At 45.9% G+C, this 10,558-nt stretch overlaps 4 protein-coding genes across 4 annotated transcripts; 2 read left to right on the top strand and 2 right to left on the bottom strand.

The window, feature by feature from the left end:
* Positions 1-188: 188 nt before the first annotated feature.
* On the bottom strand, positions 189-2,804 carry LOC120449921 (E3 ubiquitin-protein ligase RFWD3). Its single transcript, XM_039632613.2, has 2 exons — positions 1,246-2,804; positions 189-1,184 (listed from the first exon to the last, which is right to left on the bottom strand). Exons 1-2 carry the CDS (start codon positions 2,672-2,674, stop codon positions 625-627), a joined length of 1,989 nt encoding a protein of 662 aa, XP_039488547.2. The 5' UTR covers positions 2,675-2,804; the 3' UTR covers positions 189-624.
* A 232-nt stretch (positions 2,805-3,036) lies between these two features.
* Positions 3,037-5,423, top strand: LOC120449924 (cold shock domain-containing protein CG9705). The gene is made up of 4 exons (XM_044006138.1): positions 3,037-3,357; positions 3,442-3,740; positions 4,467-4,589; positions 4,665-5,423. The coding sequence occupies exons 2-4, from the start codon at positions 3,607-3,609 to the stop codon at positions 4,837-4,839; spliced, it is 432 nt and encodes a 143-aa protein (XP_043862073.1). The 5' UTR covers positions 3,037-3,357; positions 3,442-3,606; the 3' UTR covers positions 4,840-5,423.
* A 593-nt stretch (positions 5,424-6,016) lies between these two features.
* On the top strand, positions 6,017-8,290 carry LOC120449922 (acetyl-coenzyme A transporter 1). Its single transcript, XM_039632615.2, has 3 exons — positions 6,017-6,264; positions 6,327-7,737; positions 7,920-8,290. The coding sequence occupies exons 2-3, from the start codon at positions 6,328-6,330 to the stop codon at positions 8,091-8,093; spliced, it is 1,584 nt and encodes a 527-aa protein (XP_039488549.2). The 5' UTR covers positions 6,017-6,264; position 6,327; the 3' UTR covers positions 8,094-8,290.
* LOC120449923 (eukaryotic translation initiation factor 3 subunit E) lies at positions 8,282-9,991 on the bottom strand. The gene is made up of 3 exons (XM_039632616.2): positions 9,794-9,991; positions 9,303-9,695; positions 8,282-9,211 (listed from the first exon to the last, which is right to left on the bottom strand). Exons 1-3 carry the CDS (start codon positions 9,881-9,883, stop codon positions 8,387-8,389), a joined length of 1,308 nt encoding a protein of 435 aa, XP_039488550.1. The 5' UTR covers positions 9,884-9,991; the 3' UTR covers positions 8,282-8,386.
* Between the last annotated feature and the right edge of the window lie 567 nt (positions 9,992-10,558).

Below are 10,558 nucleotides of genomic sequence, written 5' to 3'. Positions count from 1 at the left end.
AATTTTACAAAACTCAAGACTCCAGAGAAGCAAACCGAATTCATTAAGATTTACTTGGGCTTGCAAACGCTGGACCGGGTTGCCTTCAATCCCGACTAGCGTGTGCAGCTCAAAACTCAAAACTCGTTGCAAGGAAGGAACTTTTCCAAAAGTTTGAAGTGTTGCAAACACTTCGGAGACTGGCAGGAATGAATTTAGACATCTATTTAATCATTCGTTCATTTCCACAATTCATTTAGGAGTATCTATAATTACGCATATATATAAATCGGATATTGTACGGATAACACATTTTTGTATAGCTTTATATGTATATTATTAATCGAACCAACATTTTCTATTGTTTTATACAAGACTTATCCACAACAGACTTTGAGCATTCAAAAATTGAAATCAAGAATCAAAAACAAGAACATGGAGTACACAATATAGATTTATGTTCAGATTAATCTTGTACGCGAACCTTAAGGTTGACAAATGTTTAATAAACGGAAACAATGAAAAATTTAAAACTAATAACTTAGCCTACAAGCTCGTTTATATCAGCAGTCACATATTTCACAGAAATCAGCTAAAAGAAAACACAACTTTGGGTATTTTCATGGAAAATAATGCAGACATAAATCATCGCATGGAACTGTTAGCTTTGTAAACTCTACACTTATTGTCAGTGAGGGCGGCCAAATAGGATCCGGCCTGGGTGGCCACTGGACAAATGTCGTAGATCACCTCGTTGACTGGCATTGTTTGCACTCGCTCCTCCCGCCGCACATCATGCATCATTAGCTGCTTGCTGTCCTGCAGATAGCCCACCACCAAGGTATTATCCTCGACGCCCAGTTGGGTCGGTCGAGTCATAATTGGTGTGGCCTTCGATCCATATATGGTGGCCTTTACCTTCAGCACGGGCGTTCCATCTATCTTGTCCAGTCGGCCAAGTATGAAGCGAGACTGGGGAAAATTGGGATTGGATCGGGCTGATATGAGCACCGTGTCCTGCACGACATCGTACTGCATGGATAGAAAGGGTCCCTCCACATTTAGTCGAGTGGGCACGGCCGTATCACTGGCCGCAGCGTACTCGTAAAATGTAAGGGCCGTCAGCTGGCAGACCAGGAAGCCACCGCTGGTAAAAACCTTATTTGGTGGCACAGGAACTATGTGTATCACAGGACTAAAGTTATCTGTAGGAAAGGAGTAAGTGCTTTAGGCGGGAATTAACGTTGGCAGATTCGTGGCACTCACCTTCGGCTTGGAACTCGCAAAGAATGTTCTCGGGAAACCGCAAGTCGTAGATATAAACTCCACCTCGCAGGTCTCCGCCGTACAGAAAGTGTTCACGCTCATTGCGATCCAGGGCGCAAGACCACAGCATCTTGTCATGAGCAGTGAACATAGACGAGCAAAGCCGTGTTCTTATGTCAAAGATCTTGATCTTTGGTTCCCGACTGGCCACCGTGAGCAAGTGCTGTGACTCGCTAAATGCAATGTCCCTGATTAAGAGCGCAGAGGTGTGCAGAAAGTGCAGTGGCTTGAAGCTGGGCGGATCAATGAATCGTACTCCGTAGCCGGGAAACAGGTTTTGGGCACTCTTTTGCGAGGCCACCAGCAGGGAGTGCTTGGCGGAATAGAGAAGCACTCGGCAGCCGGGCTCTCGAGTAATCTCGAAGTTCTTCTCCATGTACAATCGATACGTGGCCAGTTGGTGAATGCTCTTCTGACCTGAGGCATCGCCTCCGAATGCTCCTCGCCCACCACCTGCCCTCACCAGCTCCTTCAGCCGTTCGTAGTCCTTTTGCAGGAGCATTAGCTTCTCGGCGGTTAATGTGTGTGCCAGCTTCGCGGTAGCAAGCTCTGTTGTAAGAGTATGGGTACGCCGTCGCTCCGCCTCCAGCTGCTCCCTGATATCCGTGTCCAGCATCTGAATGCGCTTTGCGTACAGATGACGGATATCTCTAAATGTGGCCTTCGTTTTGCACTGCGGGCACACCTTTACAGAAGATTGGCGTTGGCTTTCGTTTAGCCATCGTCGTATGCAAGATTCCCCAAAGAGGTGACCACACCGTAGCGAGACCAGTCGATGGTCGCCACTCATCTCCCAGGAATCTAGACAAATGGGACAGGTCAGGCCATCGTCCTCGTCATCCACAACTATTGCTTTGCCCTCGGGAGACTTTTTAAGGCTTTTATCGGCAGCCGCGGAGAGACGTTTACGTTTTTTGGGCGGTGATGGCGTTTCCAAGGAGATCACCTCTTGTTCATCGCCTTGGTTACGGGGGGAAGTTCTCGGGGGACTGGGCAAGTTCGGAGGATCTACCAGAATTGGCGGCGGAACTCTCGGCATCTGCAGGCCTCTCGGTGGCTCGGGTTCCTGGTTTTCATTGGGCTGATCATAAGCTTCCTCGTCCGGTTGTACCTGAATCTCAAGAGCTGGCTCCTGAGCTTCAATTGGATTGAGGATTGCCTCTTCTTCTGTAGAACTATCATCTTCATTAGCTTCCGGCTCAAGAGCATCGTATTCATTCTCCATTCCTTGCAGCATAACATCCGGATCGGAATCTGAATTCCGCCTTCTCGGAGCAGGCTGATCGGATTCCCTGCTGTCCGATGAGTATATTTCCGGATACACGGCGCTCTCGTTTTCTGTGCCACCTTCGCTGTCCGTTTCACTCATATATGTGCTCAATCAAGGTTTCCTCCTGGGAAACATGACAGTGCACAGTGGTTCTTGTTAATTTTTGATCTATCTCGAAATAAGCAGCCAAGACGCTATATTTCTTGCTAGAGATGGTCAAAAACGAGCTGCTTTAGCGATGAAACAACCGAGGGAAACTATCGGTTACTAACTGTGTTCGAAAATGCAGTTAGATAGTTGTTGAATCATGTTGACGTATCTTATAGCTCTAACAATAAAATGTAGTGATCCCAGTTGTGCTTAAATTTGATATTTTTTTAATTTGTTTTTTATGTTCTCTCATGTTGCTATAAACAACGATTACCAAAAAAGCTAAGCGATAGCTTTTGGGTTTTCCATAACATTCGAAAACGGTCACTCTGAGGTCTGACTTTGACGCCTCAGCCGCCATTCGTTAAAAAAGTGAAATCCTTAAAAAGCGCGCATTAAACCGGTGTAATAGTCGATCAAAAAGTTGAAAAAAATATCCAGATTCAAAGTTCATAAAAGACATACCCCGCAAAACTGATTTAGTAGGTACAAACAACTTTAGCAACCGGCGTTTCTCAAAGCGGCAATAATTGCATCAGTGTGTGGGTGCTTCGCCAAAAAAAAGAAACCAAGTCAAGATTTTGGATTGTTAATTATAAAGAGGTGCTAAGCAAGAGGGCGTGAAGTTTTCGGTAAGCTGAGAGAGTACAGGTGAAATAAGTGCAACGCAATTTGCTGGCTGACTAACCCGCCCCCCGTGGCCTTGAACTCGACAGACTTGGCTGGCGTCCACTCACCCACAAACACACACACATACGCACATATATAGACACGCGCAAGCCGCTTCTACTGACCGAAGAGAAGAAGAAAGCGAAGAAAGGGGAAGAACGGAGACAGAAGACCGCATAAATCGGCAAGTAAACGAAAGGAGAAAGAAAGCCATGGCCGAGCCAAGGACGCCCGAGAAGCTGCTGGCCGCCAAGCCGCCAGTGTTCCACCACAACAGCCATAGTCCCAATGCCTCGCTGCAGCTGCCCAGTCCCATCATCACGAGGCGCACCCGCACGGCCTCGACGTAAGTCCTCCTGCCCACCAACCAAAAAACAACCCACCCACCCAGTAATTCCACCCACTGGCCCCACACACTTGACCCCAAAGGGAACTTGGCCCCTATGCAGAGCCTTTACGGGGCCAAATGAGCGCCGAAAGTTCATATTATTTGCAAGGTTCGCTCTTTTGTATGAAAACCAAATACAACCTTTTGAAATAGTAAACGAATGTTTAGGGGCTTCTGAATTCTAAAGGATTTCTTAACCATTGAGCAAATGTAGAACACCAAGAACAAAATTTTAAATTAGTATGCTATATAAACATAAATGATTAACCAAACTTAATAGTTTGCAATTTACATTACATTTACATTTACATTAAAAATATATATATTTTTGTAAAGTGAACATATATAATCAAAAAAGTCAAGACAAGTTCTCGTAAAGAAATGAATAATTAAATTAATTGTTTGACACACTTTTTAAGCACACTGCCAAATGGTGCAAAGATAGCTTTTCACTTATTTGGCAAACATATATAGCAAACATACATTCGGTTATAAGAAGCTGGCAAAAATATAAGCTCTCGGGAACCCTTTGGAACATAATCCCCGTACTTAATTTCTACTCCCCCGAGTCTCTGCATCCGGCATTGATTAAATTGCCTCTTCCTGCTTAATTCTTTTCGCAAACGCTGCTGAAACCCAAACTCGCGCAAACTCAAAAACAAAAATAACACTGGGAAAACATAGCTCCGCTCGGGCCCTGGAAAATCCGGTTGTGACCGGTATTGTGAAATCCTTCAGCCGCACCAAAGGACACGGCTTCATTACACCCCATGCCGGCGGAGAGGACGTTTTCTGCCACGTTTCCGAGTAAGTGGATGAATAATGCATGCGCGACCTTTGCGCTGGCTCTTTAAGACCTACAAACATGTAATCTTCCCACAGCATCGAAGGTGAATATGTGCCCATGCCCGGGGACGAGGTCAAATACCGTCTGTGCGCCATTCCGCCCAAGTATGAGAAGCACCAGGCCGTGCACGTGCAGATTAGCAACCTGACGCCAGAGGTGCACCACAAGTGGGAGGAGCCATTCTATGGTGGCTCCTCGCCCGCCAAGTAAAGTTGGAGCTCAAAGCCCTGGGAGTGGCGGAGTTCGGGAGCGGAAAAGGGAAAAGTGTGTTGTTAAAAGCTGAACGGCCTTCCAAGAAATTTAATTGAGCTAGAGCACGCCACCCGAGATGAACGAAAAGGGAAACCGGAACAGAACAATAACCATGAAAGCAAATGAAAGCACAGCAATCGAAGCAGCCAGGAAAAATCCGACACCAGACCAGAACGTAATAGAACAGAACAACAGGCCTGCCATCCAGCCAGCAGCGAGCAGCATCACAAGAGTTTCAATTGAACACTTAATTAGAATTTAAGCTAAGCTATGAAAGTCAAACAAAACACAGTCACAAATATTGCCTTTTCCTCTGGAAGAGGGAAGAGCAACCGCAACCAGTTTCGAGTATATTATTGAAAACGTATGTATTTGGAAATTGAAATTGTTATTCGAGAAACCAATAGCGACGCGCCCGCGATGCTGTGGTGCCTGTATCAGTAATTACTTTTAATTATAAAAAACATCTGAATGTGTTCGCCAAGCAAACAAGCTAAATGCTCTCAGTAATTCACTTTATTATTAAAACAGCTGCAAAACAATTCTGTCGGTGATTTTTTTGGAGTGGTGTGGGAGTTGAACATGATCTGGATGGTGTGTGTATTGTACTCACAGTTGCGGTCAGAACAATAGTCGTTTGTTTGTGGCTATTCTAAAGGACTATTAATATTAATGTTAAATTCTTCTACGGCAACAGAATGTTTGTTTTTAGTTTTTCTTGACCATTCTAGCCAATGTTTTATTTTAATATGATGCTGATGTCATGGTAAGAAATATTCTTTTAACCGCAGCTGTAATTAACTTCGTGTTGCATCTTATCTGACGTGAAACCAGATACTTTTTGAACTCCAAAGCAAACATTAATTTTTTCCTCACTATTGTAATACATGTAAATATATATTCACTTTCTGCGGAAAATCGAAACAGTAACATCATATTTACGCATTAAATATATATGTACCTACATATCTCCGCCCGCTTGACTTATCAAGTAGCGCCATAAATAGCCGAACCAACAACTCATACTTCACCAAGTTTGGATTTTCATTTCGTAAGCCTCCCGCCACTGAGTTTAAATTTCGAGTAATTAGTGTGACCATGCCACGCTTTATAGCAGCTGCATGCGTAGTGCGACACCGAGTTGCTATAAAAATATATTGGAACGTCAACAAACATATGCCACGAAAGAAAATATTCCGATTCGACGGAACATGAATTGATTACAGATCGGACTGGCAGAGATTCAGACAGCCATTCGATCAGCCATTTAACCAAATTGAAGGCATCGAGGGAACTGAATCAGGAAAATACGTAAAAAGCAATACATTTGAGTGACGTGGACCTGGGACATTTGTTGTTATTTGTTGGTGATTAGAAAAACAGGTGAGCCTGTGGCCCCCAAAGTAGCAAGTCTTTGTAATATATAACCATCGTTATCTGATCAGCATGTCCGCCATAAGAAGAAAGCCAACGGGCAGCAATGCCGACCAGGAGTTGCTCATCGACGAGCCACCAAAGTCGGAGAAGGAGAAGGAGGCAGAGCACCAGAGGCCAGATATTCGTGGCGACCGGAGGAATATCGCCATACTGCTGTTTCTGTACGTTCTGCAGGGCATTCCCATCGGGCTCATAGCAGCCATACCCATGCTGCTCCAAAACAGAGGAGCCAGCTACAAGCAACAGGCGGAGTTTTCCTTCGCCTACTGGCCATTCAGCTTGAAGCTGCTGTGGGCTCCAATTGTGGATTCCCTGTACATCCGGCGATTTGGACGCCGGAAATCGTGGCTAGTCCCAGTGCAGTACCTTCTGGGAGCCTTCATGCTGCTCCTCTCACTCCACGTGGATCGGTGGCTGGGCGGGAATGGTGTCGATCCCAATGTGCCGCTGCTGACGCTGCTCTTCTTCCTGCTCAACTTCCTGGCTGCCACCCAGGACATCGCCGTGGATGGCTGGGCTTTGACCATGCTGAAGCGATGCAATGTTGGCTATGCCTCCACTTGCAATAGTGTGGGCCAAACCGCTGGCTACTTCTTGGGCTATGTGGTGTTCATCGCCCTGGAGTCCAAGGATTTCTGCAACACCTACTTAAGAGACGTGCCACTCGAGGATGGCATGATCACATTACCCCGCTTCCTTTGGTTCTGGGGCATCACATTTGTGGTGGCCACCACCTTGGTGGCCATATTTAAGAAGGAGAACGACATTGAAGACGCACACATGGACGCTCGCTACACGGAGGAACACGAGTTGAACATCCATCAGAGTTACAAGATCTTGTGGGACATGGTGCGCATGCGTCCCGTCCAGATCCTGGCAGTAATTCTGCTCACCGTGAAGGTCACGTTTGCTGCCTCGGATGCTGTGACCAGTTTAAAGCTAATTGACGCTGGTGTGCCGAAAGATAAGCTAGCTTTGCTTGCCATTCCCCTAATCCCGCTGCAGCTCATCCTGCCTCTGGCGGTGGGTCGGTATACGAACGGACCACGTCCCATGGACGTCTATCTGAAGGCCATTCCCTACCGCATCATCATGGCAACCGTGGCCACTGGCTTAGCCTACATCACACCCTATATCATCCGGGGAGGATCAGTGCCTGTTTATTACTACGTCCTGCTGATCACCAGTTACGCCATCTACCAAGTATTCCTGTACTCCATGTTTGTGGCCGCCATGGCCTTCTTCGCCAAGATCTCCGACCCAGCCGTCGGTGGCACCTACATGACATTCTTGAACACATTGTGCAATCTGGGCGGCAACTGGCCCAACACAGTGGTGCTGTGGTTGGTGGACGTGCTCACCTGGAAGCAGTGCTCCACTAATGAGGAAAATACCTGCCAGGGCAAGGAGGAGCAACAGGTAAGTGCTCAGAGAAAGAGTTTCCACAACATACAAGATAATTAATCAAGCAAAGACCATAAAGATACTGCATCTCGTTGGTTTGGTAAAAGTGTTGAACCAAACCAGAAAGGGTGAACTATCTTAAAGCTGTCCAGTTATTATATAAAAGATAACAAATATCCGTCTTTATACTTCCCCAGAGCTGTGAAGCGTCGGCTGGCAAGTGCGAGATAACCTTCGATGGCTACTACTTGGAGTCCGGCATTTGCGTTCTGTACGGCATAGTGTGGTTGCTGTTGGTGCGCAAGTGGATCGTATACTTGCAGGACCTGCCCGTGAAATCCTGGTTGGTGGTCAAGCAGAAGTCGCGGTAGCAATCAATAGTGTGATCCGGGGCCAGATCGTCATAAAGATCCAGCACCGACCCGTAGGTACAAACAACTGATTCTAGGATTAGCAAACGTTTGCATTCTGTAGGCTAGCGAAATTACAAATTCCCGCCTTGGTATTGTTTTTTGTTTAACTAATTTTGATTCCGAAGGAAATAAAATCAAATGTTGAATTGAGCGAACGAGTAGATGTTGGTTTATTCGCTAGACTGCGCGCAATCATCGGTTTTTAAAGGGTACAAAGAGTCTTAGCTTAATTGTGGATAAAAAGTCAGCAATTAGTAGTACTTCCAGGAGTCGGCGGACTCCTGATTCTGCTTCTGCTTGCTCTTGCGCTCAATCAAACCGGCCAAATGCTCCGACCGCATGGACAGCGAGTCAATCTTCTCCACCAGCTGCTGATAGGGACTCAGGGGCTGGGTGCCCATCACCACATGACCCAGTTTCGAATCGATCTTGGCATTCAGACGGGCATTGCGGATGAGGTTGACGATCCAGCACTCTGCCTCGTTGGGCTTCATGTTCAGCTTATCGGCCAGCATGCTGATGGTGATGCACTGGTGGATGCGGCAGAATGTCTCGAAGATCATCAAGCGGGCGTCCTCCACGAACTCATTGAGGCAGGCAACGATGAAGAAGTCATTGAGGATCACCGTTTGGCATTCGTGCAGCTTCAGACGCGCTCCCTCGAAGTCAAAGTTCACGTACAGACACTCCAGGAACTCGGTGATGGGATCGCGGTACGTGTACGACTCCTGCTGGATCACCTTGATCAGATCCTTCAGAGCATTACGGCGGGTGCGGTTGATCACTACGGCGGTGGCCAAGTAACGCATGATGTGCGGGCACATGGTCTGTATGGCGTTCAAATACAGGGGCTTGTACAGGAACATCTCAATAATGAGATCGCGTCCCTTGGGGTGATTGAAGAAGACCAGGACAGACCAGTGGATCAGCCAGGTGCGCTGCTGGAGGGCCTGGATGGTGCTGAAGTTGGCGCTGTCGATGTAGTCGCGCAAACGCGTCAGATCCTCCAGAGCAGTGTTCCAGTTCAGGGTCAGGATCTCGGCGGCCAGCTTGCCCCACAGCACGTTAAGGTAGTTCTGTAATATTTGCGAGACAATAATTTGGTTAATAAACATTACGTTTTAGTGTTATTTATCCATTTTCGTGTTAAATGAGCTCCTTACGCACCTTGTCGTTGGGCGACATGACGATGAGGCAGAAGTACAGGTAAGAGGTAGACTCCTGATAGTTGCCGCACTCGTAAAGGTACTTGGCCAGCTTGTAGGCGCTCTCCAGGTGCTCCACCTTGAAGTTGTAGTCCTTCTGCAGGGCGTTGACGAAGGTCTTCGAGTCCTTCATGCTCTCGCCGTTCTTGAGGATGTCGGTGGCCTTCATGATAGGTGCCACCTCGTTCTGCAGCTGCTTGAGCGTGGCCAGGACCTCCGCCTTGCGCTGCACCAGCTCCTCGGGCATCTCCTGGCTGAGATTGAGACGCTTGCGGGTGTCCATCGTGTAATCGATCATGTTCGTCTTGTTCACCGTCTCCAAGATGTACTCCAGCAGCTCTTGCTGGTTGTAGATCTGCAACAGAAGACACACATATGTATGTAGATTTTGCATAGTTATGTACTGGTGACACGGCAAACGCTAGCGGAGCACCGCCTGGTCGAGTTTCTAACCTCCTTGCCGCACAAGAACTCCAGCAGCGGGAAGGTCAAGTGCCTGTCCAAAAATTGACAGTTGATGCGTGTCAGGTCGAAATTGGCCATGATTGCTGCTGTTTTACTATGTTTTCACAATGAAATTTACACGCAAAATCGGCAGAAAAATACGCGTGCGAGGGCAGACAGTGTGCCCAGAGACGAAAAGAGTGACGCCCGTTTAGTGTTACCAGGGCGTGGAAATATGAAAAAGACATTAAATACCATGACCCTGAAACTGTATTTTTTTCAAGCATCCAAAATGGCGCATTTATTTAAAAAATTGATTTATGATATAAACATAAAAAAAAGTATGCGTCTTTAAAAATAATAGTATTTCACGGCTGTAATAACAAACAAAATATAATTTCTACGAATTAAAAACATAATGTTCCAATATTTTCTCTATTTTTGTAAACTTAAGCTTAATGTATTTAAAATGTATTCAAGATATTCCTCTCTTTTAAAATGATTAATAAATAGATTTTACTTTATTTTCCCCGCATGAAATAGAAAACACATTTCTGGTGTTCTATCCCACATATCGACTCGTCAGCCAAATGCTTTTTAATAATTTGAATATTTATTTCATCAAATACTTGCACATAAATATATTTATATAGAGATGTATGTATAAGGGTATACATTTGGGTTAAATAGGTTTTGTATAAATTGTATTTCTCTGTATTCATACATATAACTGCCAAAGAGCACATTTGTTTTAACAATAGCCACTTAGGTACT

The sequence above is a fragment of the Drosophila santomea genome, chromosome 3L, assembly GCF_016746245.2.
Source record: "Drosophila santomea strain STO CAGO 1482 chromosome 3L, Prin_Dsan_1.1, whole genome shotgun sequence".
In the NCBI taxonomy this organism is placed as follows: Eukaryota; Metazoa; Arthropoda; class Insecta; order Diptera; family Drosophilidae; genus Drosophila; species Drosophila santomea.
This window is presented reverse-complemented; position numbering and strand designations above follow the sequence as displayed.